Source organism: Leptonychotes weddellii, chromosome 4 (genome assembly GCF_054177405.1).
Source record: "Leptonychotes weddellii isolate Sample4059 chromosome 4, ASM5417740v2, whole genome shotgun sequence".
Taxonomy (NCBI): domain Eukaryota; kingdom Metazoa; phylum Chordata; class Mammalia; order Carnivora; family Phocidae; genus Leptonychotes; species Leptonychotes weddellii.
Window position 1 is genome coordinate 30,986,379 of NC_138372.1, and position 13,613 is coordinate 30,999,991.

Genomic DNA, 13,613 nt, shown 5'->3' on the forward strand with positions numbered 1-13,613 from the left:
AGGACCCAAATTAAAGTAATGATAGTGAGGCCAGAAGAGGCATGACAGATGTTGAGCGGGACACACTGACAGTCTTGTGGAACCACCTGGCTCTGGGCATCTCTCGCAACTTGTAATGATGTCATTTGACTCCCTCTGTAGTAAGTTCCATGGGGCAGGCATCATGGTTCAACACATGTTCTTCAGGTACCTACCGTGTGTTAGGCACGCTTCTGTATATCAGTATGCAAAGCCAACAAAGATCTCAGCCTTCCTCGAGCTTGAATTCTAATGGGGGAAGAAGACAAAAGGCAATAAACAAAATCATACATAAATTGTATTGGAAAGTGCCTAGATCTAAGAAAATAGTAAAAAGTAGAGCAGAGTGAGCAGGGTCATGAGTGCTGGGAATGGGAAGGGAAGGGTCACAGGATTAACTAGTTTGGCCCGAGTAGACTTCACTGAGCAGGTGGCATTTACACATATTTGAAGATGAGAGAACTAACGTCATGCCTGGCGCACAGCGGGGCTTACTGAATGGACGTCATGAGGGCAGAGGAAGAAGCTCATATGTCTCCTGGTTTTTAGTCCAGGTGTCTTGTGGGGAAGAGATGACAAGTTCTAGTGGAGACACATGAGTTTGAGGCTGGGCGGAGCCACAGATCTCAGAGAGCTCAAGGCTACCAGTTTAAATATTCTAATTCACCCACACTGTGAATGTTCTTGATTCTGGTGTCCTTCTCCCAAAGGCTCAGATTATGTTGGAGCTAAAGACTCGTGTGGAAGAATTAAAAATGGAAAATGAGTATCAGCTTCGACTGAAGGACATGAACTACTCTGAGAAGATTAAGGAGCTAACAGATAAGTTCCTCCAGGAAATGGAGTCCTTGAAAACAAAAAACCAGGTCTGTTTGAGAGACTCAGTCAACACCCACAAATAACAAGACGTTTTCAATTTACTCAAGATGGAACTGGCGTACACTATCCAAGCTACGCTCAAACAATGAACCATATGATAATGTGTGATTTTTCAGCATAGTTGATAACATCAGAAATGCTTACAGCAAAGTGCCAGGTGGAACAAAGCAGAATATAAAACTCTCTATAGTGAATGGTATTAATCAAGTAAAATAAATACACATAGATCAGTTCGTAAGAAAATAGCTAGCACTGTGATTACCTCTGGAAGTTGGGATTCTGGATCATTGCAATTTTGTTCTTTATACTTTTCTGTATTTTGCAAATCCTCTACAATGAGACTATATTATCTTTATGATCAAGAGAAACTTACTTAAAAACAGAATGAAAAGGTCATAGGAAAAACAAAGGATAGAAAAAGAGCTACCAGAATTTCAGGATCGTCAGCAGATTAAATAAAATTAGTCTAAATGGTCCTCCTGTAGTTAGATTTGATCCAGAACTCACCCAGAATAGTTCCTTATTCTCCACATATCTGTTTTGCCCTTCATCCAAAACCCCCAATTTTTGGCTCAGAGGGTATTTGTTTTTTATGCTATCTCCACAGGTCAGAGAGTTTGACCAAAAAAAAAAAAAAAAAGTCCCTGGCTGTTAGTTTTATTACCTTTAGTCAACAAACATTGCTGTGGGGCCCTCCATAAGCTAAACACAAAGTTATTCCTGGGGGCGGCCCCTCTGCCTGCAAGGAGCTTTCCTGCTGGATTAAAGAAAACACTCCTTAGAAGCTGACACATTAGCACATCCAAGAATTTAGTTGACAGCAACATGCAGACAACAGAGAATTCAAATGAATCTTTACTTTCTTCCACCCCAAAATCCATCTGCTACATGTCCAAAACCGAACTCATCATTGACAAGACCCATTTAGTAGAAAGGATATAAATAGAGAAAGTCTAGAACTTTCAGAGCAGAATATAATGTAAAGAAAAAGTGATAGCTTGCTTGTTGCTCATGGAACAACGCTTGGTGCAAAATAAGGGCTTGAGAAATATTTGTGAGTGAAGGAGGATGTCACTTATAAAATGTGCTCTTGCCCTAAGGCAGCTTTCAGCAGATGTGTGGGAATGAGAATAGTCCATTCTGTGTTTTAGGTTTTAAGAACAGAAAAAGAAAAGCAGGATGTGTCCTATCGGGAACGCATTGAGGACCTGCTAGACAAACAGAACCGTGAACTGCAGGACCTGGGTGAGTACCCAGGTAGAGGCCATGGGGTTGGGTGGGGGCAAAAGTCTGAGAGTCCCCCGGATCCCACAGAAGTCCCAGGTAATCTGGCTTTATCTGTCCACACGCTGCATTTATGCCCTGGATCTCATTGTGGTTTTTACTCCTGTGTATTTGCTCATTCGTTAAACATGTACTAAACCCTTACTGCATGCCAACAGGAGATAGAGAAGAGTGGGGGTCTGGAGCCTGATAGGCTATCATGGGTCCCAGACTCACCAACCATATTAGGTGCTCTGGGGAGTCACCTAACCTCACTGAGCCTCAGTTTACTCTTCTGTAAAACAGGGCTGCTGCTAACTATGTTGCATATTCAAGACATTCTTCTTCGCCCTGAACCCCCAAACATCCCTCTGCCCTTTCCTGGAAACCTTCTGCCTAGCCGACACTGTGGGGACGTTTGGCTGCCTGATGAGCTGGTGGGGTGTGGGCAGGTGAGGAAGCTGGGCAGGCATTTGCCTCGTGGCTTTGAAGGCACCTGCCCTAGCTGCTGCTGGCTGCGAGTGGGAGAGCTCAAAGGCTCCTGTCCCACATGAAATAACCATCCTTGCTTCTCTCCAGAATGTTGCAACAACCAAAAGTTGCTTCTAGAATATGAGAAGTACCAGGAATTGCAGCTCAAATCCCAGAGGATGCAGGAAGAGTATGAAAAACAGCTTCGGGATAACGATGAGACCAAGAGCCAGGCCCTGGAGGAGCTGACTGAGTTTTACGAGGCCAAACTGCAGGAAAAAACCACCCTTCTGGAAGAGGTACTCACCAGAAGCTGACCTGCACCTCCCTTTCACGGTGCATCCTGCAGGCCTGGCCTGTGACCAGCCCGGAGAGCTGTGGGAAAGCCAGCCTCACTTTTGCCTTCCATCCCCTCCCTTCAGCATGCGTGCATCTGGCCTTGGCATCTGCTCATTACCATTTCTTTCCCTCTAGACCAGGGAACCCAGTGAGCTGGGAGGTGCTCAGCTTTAGGGACTGAAATTCTGTAGACAGGCTATGTTCATATCTGCTGTTCTATCCTAATTGTACCTTCAAGCCTTAAGGACTGGAGAGACCTTTTTAGGAGAAGTCGGTAGGACCTAGAGAGGAACCAGGGCCATGAACGATGGGGCAGGTGGTTGCCTGAAACCCTTTAGCCACTTCTTATGTCTTACGAGATGAAATCATTCCTTCACTGATTTAACAAACCCAGATGGTATCTTAATGGTTTACCAGCTTGAGTGTTGGGTGACCAAGAGAAATAACGACTGGGGGCCCAGTTTTCAGCTGTGTGAGGGAGGTGGTCACACAGATGGATCCTTGGAGAGGGGCACACAGGATAGCTGGGGGACGCAGACCGCCCGGAGAGGGCAGGGCCGGCTTGCAGGAGCTAAGGAGGCCCAGGAAGAACTGAAGCTGGAATGAACAGGAGACGGGGGAAATGCAGGAGGGAAGGGCACGCAGGCAGAGCCAAGTCAGAGAACGTTCAAGCAGTTTGGGTTGCCAAAATATCTAGTTTCCCAAGATGAAAAGAAAACTGAGAAGAGCCAGATGGCCGCCTTTTCCACATGAAATTGCAGCAGATGGCACACCGTAAGTGAGGGGCAGGAGAGCCAGGGAGCTGTGGAAGGGGTTTTGGAGGGAAGGAGGCAGGGGGCGACGGAGAAAAGGACCGGCAGGTGCGTAGCTGAATGTGCAGCCCAGGTTGTATACCTGAATTCTGGCAGCCTTCGTCCGCCGGGCCGCGTGCTTTTCCACAGCAGGGCTCAGCAAGCAGGACGGCGAGTGAGGAAGACGTGGAGCAGCCCTGCTGCCTGGCTGGGGTTTTACTGAGCGGTGCCACAGACAGACACAGGTCATCTGCTGAGCAGCCAGCAGGTCCGGGCCAGAGAGGGGTAGAGAACTGAGAGCCTGGAAGACAGTGGGGGAATCGGGACAGGGCCGGGGGACATGGCAAGCTGGAGAGCTGTGCCGGATACCTGGGGTCCAACAGGGAGATCACCAGTGCTGAGGGCAGGGCCTGCATTTTCAGGTTTCACATGTGGCCCCATTCCAGGACTGGACCTGAGCGTGGGTGGCTGAGGCCACGGTGAGACAGGGCTCAAAGCACCCTGGGACATTACAGGACCCTCTGTCCCCTCCCTCAGTTAACGGCAGGAGGACTGAGTCGGCGCCCAGAAGTCTTCAGGGAGCTGGGAAGGGAGTAGGCAGTGGGGGATACAGGAGGTGGGAGGTGGAGGGTGGAGGGCTCCTCACAGCTTGAGCCTCTGCAGGCTGAGCTCTGACAGCCACACTGGGAATGTTCCCTGCCCCAGCCCTGCCTGGCCCTGCCGGCCTCCCAGCTCTGGTCTCAGGTCCCTGCCCACCTCCCAGCCCTGGTCCCCGCTGCTGCCATCCAGCTCGCTCCCATCTACCCACGTGGAGTAGCCAAGTTCCCCACACAACCTCTGAGCCTCTGCTCTGGATGATTCCTGGCCGCTGGTCCTCCCCCTTACAGACTCAGGACGAGAGCCAACTCCTGGAGGGATTCTTCACAGCCTGTCTCCCCTCCCACAGGGCTAAGCAGCCTTCCTCTGTGTCCTCAGGGCCCCTAGACTCCTTGCTCTTACATGTCCTATGCAGTAGCATCCTGCCTTTACTTCTCCCCACCCCCCGGCCTGGGAGCTTCTCAAGGGCAGGGACTGTGTCTCACCCATCAGCGATTTTCAAAACCTGCAAGGGATGGGGGCGGGGGGGTACGTCCTACATGTTCCAGAAATGTTTGTCCACTTCCAGTAGACTGATCTAAGCTTTGCCTTTGGGGGCTTGAGGTTTGGGCAGGGGGATGAATCTGCCCTGAGGGGAGAGAGGCTGGCCTTCCTCCCAGGACCCCCACAGTGATTACAACCCGTTTCTTCTTTTGAGTCAAAGATTTCAACTCGGAACTTCCCTAGGGAGCTCCCACCTGGCAGGCCTCCTCGCCCACTTGGCTGGCCTACTTTCCTTTTTAGCTACATCTACCAGAGCCAGAGCGGTGGCTGACGGGTGACTCTGGGATGCAGACGGAGCACACGGCCCCAGGCTTCTGTCTAGCAAGGGTCTGGGGACACGTGATGGGGAACGAGAGCAGCCTTCCTTGGGAGCCCAGTTTTAAAACCATCTTGTCTCTCTGAGCCCCCGAAGCACTCACTCCAGGGATGGTACAGCTCGCGAGCATGCCAGGGTCGGTGTGAGGGGAAAACAGTGGACTCTGACTTAATCTATAACTCGCACCACTTGGGGGCAAAGAGGAGGAACGCCCGAGTCACCTCTCAGACACCGCCAGGCAGGCGGAGTTAGTTTTCCCAGCATCCGGGCTCCAGGCTTTCACTGTCTACGTACCAGCTGCTGGGCAGGGGGTCCCCAGAGGTGAGCAGAGGGATGTGACCCCGCCATTGAGGAGCTTCCGTGCCAGTGGAGGGTCCTGTCAAACAGGCATCAGTAACATAAAGTGCTGGGGGACGTGCAGGGGACTGGATTAAGGAGCAGGAGGGCAGAGTTCAAGATGCCCTCGTTCAGGTAGCGACTGAGTACCTACTGTGTGCCCGGGCAGGTTGTAGTCTGGGAACGCAGTGGTGGGCATGAGAGACCGGGTGTCTGCCCTTAAGGACCTCCTATCTAATGGGAAAGGCAATCAAGTAGTTCCGCAAATATAAAGTTACAACTGTCCCAAGTTCAGTGAGAGAAAGATAGAGGAAGCGTGGGTGTCGGGGTGAAGGAGACCAGCGGTGGGGCAGGTATGAGGATGTCAGGAAGGTGGTGGTTGAAGTGATGGAGCCTGCGGCCTCATCCGGCAGGGAGAGAAGGGAAGACAGAGGACAGACAGGAGGACAGTGGAAGGTCTGGGGGCCCGTGGCCTTGGTTCCCATGTCTGTAATAACACTTGCCCTCCCATTCCGCACGATAGGCCCCATGTACACCTCTCCCGGGCCCGGGCAGCACGAAAGTGTCGTGTGTCCCTTCTCCCTTCTCTGAGCCAGGCACAGGAAGATGTCAGGCAGCAGCTGCGGGAGTTTGAAGAGACCAAGAAACAGATTGAAGAGGATGAAGACCGAGAAATCCAAGATATCAAAACCAAGTACGAGAAAAAGCTTCGGGATGAGAAGGAATCAAACCTGCGGCTCAAAGGAGAAACGGGCATCATGAGGAAGAAGGTATGGCGCCGTTCTGGACAGGCCTGGGCTCAGGCAAGGGCTGCATTGCCCAGAATACCTCCGCCCTGCCAGGCAGGCACACCCTTCCCACCCCTCCTCGGGGCTCTCCCTTCTCTGTCCTTTTCACAGCGTTAACAACATTCACCCTGACACTGATGGACGCCCCCGGCTTTCATTTATGGGCAAGTAGGATTCAGTCAGTTTTCAGAGTTAAACCTCTGGTAGAGGGGCGCCTGGGTGGCTCAGTCATTAAGCGTCTGCCTTCGGCTCAGGTCATGACCCCAGGGTCCTGGGATCAAGTCCCGCATCGGGCTCCCTGCTCCGTGGGAAGCCTACTTCTCCCTCTCCCACTCCCCCTGCTTGTGTTCCCTCTCTCACTGTGTCTCTCTCTGTCAAATAAATAAAATCTTAAAAAAAAAAAAAAAAACCTCTGGTAGAAATGGAGATGAGGACTTCTGGAAGTTAGGTCAAGTCCTAGAGGTGTCCTTAGGCTCTCGGTGCAGGGAGTTCTGGGTGGGAGAAGGACTAAGGCATAGTATGCTTAGTTTACAAGGTGGGGCGAAGGGCTCACAGATCCTTGTAGAATTGCCAGTTTCCCCAAAACGTTTAGCCTTAGAGAAGCCAACTTCAAAGCAAACTCACGTTCCTTACCGTTAGAAATCACACTGCTTATCAATCAGGGACAATGTCATCTTCCCTTCTTAGACATGGCCAAGGTGGCTCATCCGTTACAATATCTATGACCTTGAAGGGGCACGGATCCCCACCTTTCAAGGTTGGTGTGGTCATGGAAAACTCTGGGTCCAGGGGAGTTGGTCTCCAAGCTTCTTGCCCTGGACAGTCCATCCTCACAGAGGGGAATGGGACTGGATCTTCCCAGGCAGGATGCTACATCATTCATGTGGCCTAGGAAATCCCCAGACCTGTCCCAAATCAAAAATTCACTCCTCAAAGCCCAGAAATGTTGAGTGCTAGGTGTGTTTTTCAGCTCACAAGGGTGGAGAGTCCGGGTCACAGGTTGGTGATGGGGAGTCTGTAAGCGTACAGACATTTGGGAGGCGGGTGGGGGGGGTTGCAAAGACTTTGTTGTCTCTGTTGCTACACTTGTATCCACAGTTCAGCAGCCTGCAGAAGGAGATCGAAGAGCGAACCAATGACATTGAGAGCCTGAAGGGGGAGCAGGTGAAGCTGCAAGGGGTCATTAAGTCCCTGGAGAAGGACATCCTGGGCCTCAAGCGGGAAATCCAGGAAAGAGACGAGACGATTCAAGATAAGGTGAAGGCTCATCTCTGTCCTCCCTCAACCACCACCTAGATGGACCCAGGGGATGAGGAGAAAGCTCAGAACACAGGGCCCCTGGATGCTTGGAACACATTCATGGAACCTGATGGGGGATGAGTGGTCTGCGAAGTACCTGCTGTGCACTTGGTACTGAGCTGATTGCTGCAAACACGCCACACTCCATTTTCCCAGCAACCCCAGGGGCCACAAGGGCCCCAGCTGTAGAGCTCAGGAAACTGAGTTCCAGGTGGTTTGGTATCTTGCCCAAGATCATATAGTCTATAGGCAGCGGACTTGGGCTAAGAACCTAAGTCAGCCGACTGCAGGGCCCGTGCTCTCCACTGCTCCAGGCATCCTCGGGTGACTGTGCCCATGGACGGGGGGCAGCCCACCCACCTCCTTGCCCCTCCCGGTGGTTGGCCTACAACTGCTGGGTGCCCCAGAAAGCTGGTATCCCTTTTCAGGGTGCGATTCTTACAAAACACTTAGAAGACAGACACGTCACATTTTGTGAGGCTTACCAAAATTTTGGATCCTCCTAAGCAAATCCAGGCTGTGTGCCCTCCTGCCCATCCCCTCACCATTCCCGCCTCAGGCAGGCAGAATTCTCCAGTGGTTGAGATCATGGGCTTCCACACTGGTTAATTGGGTTCCAGCACAGGTTTGCCATTTACTGGCCACAGGACCTTGTGCAACTTCTCTGAGCCTCATTTTCTCACCTGTGAAGTGGGGTCCTTCAGGGGGTCTGCTAAGGGGAATTGGATTGTGCCTGCGTGAAATTTCTGCATGTGAGTGTTTGTGTATGCATCTGGGTGTTGGTGTAGGGAAGGTCCAAAGCTCTCTTCAGATGCTCAAAGGGGGGTAAAGAGGGAAAGGCCTCCTGACCTAAAATTGCAACAGTCTCCTCTCCAGCCAACGGCCTTCCTTCCCGCTTCCTACCCCTGCTCCCCACCAGCGTACTCTGTAACCGTGTCACTCTTCCACTTAAAATTCTGCCATAGCTCCCCATTGCCTGTGGCAGGGGCAGGAAAGGTTTTTCTGTAAAGAGCTAGGTGGTAAATATTTCGTGTTTGCACACAGTGTGGCCTCTGTCACACTACTCAGTTCTGCCACTATGTTATAAAATCAGCCGTAGACCCCGCATAAATGAGTGGGCTTGGCCATGTTCCAATAAAACTTTATTGGAAACGGGTCAGATTTGACCCAAGGGCCATAGTTTGCCAATTCCAGCCTCCTGGACACCTTCTGAACCCCATTGAACCCAACAGGCAGGACCGTAGCCTCCTCCCCTCCTCCTCTCCAGCCCCATTTCTCACTTCCCTGTGAACCACTGCTTTACACACCGCTGGTTATTCTTGGCGCCCTCGGTATATACCGTGCCTTCTGCGCTGTCCTCTTCTACAACACCTCTCACAGGGTAGGGCTACACTTGTTGACACGTCTGCTTTTCCAGCTGGTGCTTTCTGCGTAAGGGCAGGGACTGTGTCATAGTTCTATTTGGCATCTCAGCCAAAGGTCTTCATTCAGTAAACATTTGACGGATGGATAGATCTGCATTCCAATTACTATCGCTGTGTAACAAATCATCCCAACACCTAGTGGTGCAAAACAACAACTGTTTTATTATGCTCTCAGATTCTGTGGGTCTAGCATTCGGACAGGCTACAACAAGATGGCTTGTCTTTGTCCCCAGTGGCAGGGACCTTGCTGAGCCTCAACCAGGGGTGACTCAAATAGCTGGGGGCTGGAAAATCAGTATCCAACGTGGCTTCTTCATGCACCTGTCCAGCCCCTTGGCCGGGAGAGGGCTGGAAGGCTGGGTTCAGCTAGGACTGGCCACCAGAGTACCAGCGTGCTCCTCAGCCTGATGGTCTCAGTGTAGCAGGACTTTTTCCAGGGCAGATGGCTTCCCTCAGAGCAAAAGTCCCAAGAGAACCAGGCGGAAGCTGCTTGGCCTTTTCTGAGCTAGCCTGGGAAGCCACACAGCATCCTTGAGCACGTTCTTCGGGTTACAAGCAAACCATAGATCAAGCCAGATGCAAGAGAACCGAATTAGATCTTAGCTCCTGACAGAGAAGCATACGGTCCCATTGTAGATAGAAGAGACTCTGGGACGAGAGATGCTGTGGAGGCCAGCTTTGGAAAACACAGTCATCTACAAGCTGTACTTGAATGAGTGAATGAATGAATGAATGAATGCAGTCCTAGCACAGAAACCACAGAGGAAGGGCTGCAGCCTCATGGGGGAACCAGCCTTCATATCCCCGGCCAGGAGAGCAGTCTGTGGCCTCCTCGGCCAGGGCACAGAACTGATGTCCTTTGCCTAAAGGGGATGCCATATACCATGACTTCTTGCTCTCTCTCTCACTTCTCTCTCATCTCACCCACAGGAGAAGCGCATCTATGATCTGAAAAAGAAAAACCAAGAACTAGAGAAATTCAAGTTTGTACTTGACTACAAAATAAAGGAGCTGAAGAAGCAAATAGAACCACGAGAGAATGAGATCAAGGTGATGAAGGAACAGATTCAGGAGGTGAGAGCCATCTGCGACACTCGGGCCTCTTGGACCGCTGTCTCCTTCCCGACTATTCCTGACTGGCCTGGGGTGGGGCAAGGAGAGAAAGCTCTCCTCACAAGCCCTGCCTGCTCCCAAGGGGTGTGGGCCTCCACTCTGCAGGAGAAGCCACAGGAAAGGCCCAGCGGGGAGTTCAGTGGTGCAGAAGTGAAACGCTTTAAGGTTTGGCTTGCGGCAGGGGGTTGGGGTGGGCCTGGGCCCTGCCCGCACCTCAGTGTGCGTGCTCTGGGGGGCCTTCGGCCACCAGGGGGCGGTGTGTACTCAGCCACCAGCCCGTTGCAAGAGAAAGCATACCCCTCCAACATTTTTTTCTCAGTCTGGAAATGGTGGGGGCATATGCGAAGCTGCAGTGTTTGGAATCCATCTGAGGAGGAACGGGAAGTCATGAAGGCTCTTGAGAGGAGAGTGGCAGCTTTAAGTGTGTGTTCTGGGAAGCAGACAGGATGAAGGTAGAGAGGAGAGATTAAAAGCAAGATCAACAACAGGACAAGGGCTCCTAAGAGTCCTGTGAGCTACAAGTGTCCCCTTTCAGCCCCTCTGCCCCATGCACGTTGCATCTCCTTAAGCAGATTGCAGCTGACAGTGGGGTCCATGGTTGATCTAAAATCAAATTTCTGGGGCACCTGGGTGGCCCAGTTGGTTAAGTAGCCGACTCTTGATTTCTGATTTTGGTGGAGGTCATGATCTCAGGGTCAGGCTCTGTGCTCAGAGGGGAGTCCGCTCAAGGATTCTCTCCCTCTCTCTCTCTCATTCTCTTCTCCTCCCCCTCCCTCTCCCCCACTCTTGTGTCCGTGCTTTCTCTCTCTCTCAAGTAAATAAATCTTAAAAAAAAAAAAAAAACCTGAATTCCTGACTTCCCCTTCCTCCTGTTTCCTGTTTCTCAGTAAGTGGTACCACAATCCACCCAGGTGCTTAAGGTATAAGGGTAGAGTCTTCTTGATTCTTCTCTTCCCCTAACTGCTGTATCCAAATGATTGCCAGTGCCTATCTGATGGACTTCCCAGAGACAGCTCCAATCCAGGCCTCGTTCCTCTCTGCTGCCTCACCTGCATCCAAGCCTCAGTCATCTCTCATCTGGACTTGACTCCCGCCTCCAGTCTGGTCTCCACATAGAGGCCACAGCAAACCCCTAGTGGTGTCCTCTCCCACCTAGAATAAAATCCACACTCCCTACTGGGGCCCTGCATGATCCAGGTACTACCCCTCTCCAGCCTCGTCTCCAGGCTCCCTCCCCAGCGCCAGCCCAAAGGCTCTCCAACAGTTCTGCTCCCCATCCATTTTCACTGATGGTGCCAGGCAAGGATACAAATGTGTCAGGGAGCACCCATGGTCTCAGTGGAACTGGATACCCAGGAGCTATGGTGGAGAAAAGCAAAGCCTTTTCTGTAGGAGACCCAGGAAAGAAGTCAGGTGGTGGGACCCGTCCAGGGCCAGAGCGTCCAGAGAGGGTATGTTCTCGTGGCAGTGACTTACTCCCTGGCCTCTGGGAAGAAGTAGGAGGTTCCCAGTTGACCACAGAGCCACCTCATCCGGGCCTCCTGCCATTCTTGAGTGACATCAGGGTCCAGAAATGGCAGTCCAAAAAAGAGCGGAGGCCCCACTTGCCTGGAAAGTGAATGTACTGCAGCCCCCCAAAATCACTGTCCTGTTTCCTCTCCTCATTCGTCGGGGAGATTTACAGCCAGGTCGGTTACTTTCCACCCCAGCACACCTGAAGGATTATTCACTTTCCCATCAGGAACTGGGCCACCTGTTCTCGGCAGGGCCTGTCTCTGCACCCTGAGGGTGAGTCCAACAGGGCTCACCCTCCTACCCCAACCCCTGGTGCCAGTGGCCACCAGGGCTGATATCTGGGCCCGATTCCTTCCCCAGGCACCTCTGACTTTGGGGCTTCCCTCTGCGGGTCAGAGACCCATTTGGCCCACCCACTGCGGGTCTCCTGTGAAGTTCTTTTTCCTACAAGAAGGAAGCTGTAAGAAACTCTGGCTTGTTGCTGGAGCTGAGACCTCTGTGAATGAAAATCTAATACTTCCTTGATTTAGGTCCCTCCCTGAACATAGACTTTTCCAGAAGAGACAGGACCCCTTCCTAGGCAGAGAGTGTCCAGACCTTGTCGTTGTACTTCACACTCTTGTTTACTCATCTAGTGCAGGGTTCCTAAACCTCAGCAATTTCATGTTTTAGGGCGGATAATCCTTTGTTATGGGGAGTTGCCCCATGCATTGTAGGATATTTAGCAATATCCCTGGTGTCTACCCACTAGATGCCAGGGGCCACCCTCCTCTTCCCCCAGATGTGACAACCAAAAATGTCTCCAGACGTTGCCAGATGGCCCCTAGGGGGTAAAATGCCTCTTTCCTGCCTCCTCCCCCCATTGAGAGTCACTGAGTGTGAGGAGTAACACATGGAAAAGTAGATGGGATTTCCTCACCAGGAAAAGGATGCTTGTTCCCACATACTGGCTTGTATCCTAGCTGTCCAGCCAGTTATTCAAATTCAGCATATTTCACAATTTTTCTATGACATAGGTCATTTTTGTTCTCGGCATGTTTTCATGTTTTGCCTGTATTACTTCCTTTCTCACCTAATCGGTCGTTGCTGGCTTCAAGACTACAGAGGAAGACGCACAGCCAGCTGTAGGCACTCAGCCATGACCTTGGAGAAGCAAGCCCCTTGCTCTCTTCCAGCCACCATTCCCTTGGTCTCGCACCCTCGTGTCGCCTCCTGACTGGTCTGCGTGGCTCCAGTCTTGCTCCCTTCAGTAGGACCTCGGCATCAGGTCACCTGACCCAGCTCAGCCAACCTCTCCGGCCCCCATCCCCCTCCCTCCCTCACCTGCAGACCCCCCAGACCACCTGTAGCCTGCAGAGCTGCACCAGGCGGCCCACGCCTCTGGCGCTCTCTCTCTGCCTGGAGTTCTCTTTCTCCACTCTGACCTCCCATATACCTATTTGTCTCGCAAAACCTGACTGAGCCTCCCTGTTCTGGGTGCCACCCCTAGCTTCCTCCGTGCATGCAGAGGGCACTTTCTCCCTGGACCTTCCCTCCTAGCCCTCTAGACCTGCGGCTCTTGAAGACAGAAACCCCCTCTTCATCAGTTCCGTTTCCGCAGGCCTGCGAGCCCTGGCCAGCCCTCCCCAGTGGACACGTTCTTTCTTTAGCGGCGCACGTCCCCACACCTGCTGTGTCCTCCACCCGGTGGACACTGTGCCTTTATCTTTTCACTCTTCTTCCAGAAGGCAGGTTGCTTCAAGCACCCCTCTCCTCCCTCACAGAGGCTCCCCTTTGCCTTGGACATTTGCCGTGCACGCACTCATTCAGACGAATAGCTACTGAGCTCTGCCTTCCTGCCAGGCGCTGGGTCAAAGGGCTCTTCTGTCTGTACAGAATGCTTCCAGTAATGATAACGTTCTACGAGCTGCCCCTTCATGTC

General features: G+C 52.0%; 1 protein-coding gene across 1 annotated transcript in view; it reads left to right on the plus strand.

The window, feature by feature from the left end:
* CFAP57 (cilia and flagella associated protein 57) overlaps positions 1–13,613 on the plus strand; it is a 65,702-nt gene that overhangs the window by 31,471 nt on the left and 20,618 nt on the right. The window contains exons 12-17 of the mRNA XM_081818267.1: positions 729–884; positions 2,049–2,142; positions 2,740–2,930; positions 6,150–6,323; positions 7,440–7,598; positions 9,995–10,138. Coding sequence (XP_081674393.1) covers positions 729–884; positions 2,049–2,142; positions 2,740–2,930; positions 6,150–6,323; positions 7,440–7,598; positions 9,995–10,138 — 918 coding nt within the window. The remainder of the gene's footprint in view (positions 1–728; positions 885–2,048; positions 2,143–2,739; positions 2,931–6,149; positions 6,324–7,439; positions 7,599–9,994; positions 10,139–13,613) is intronic.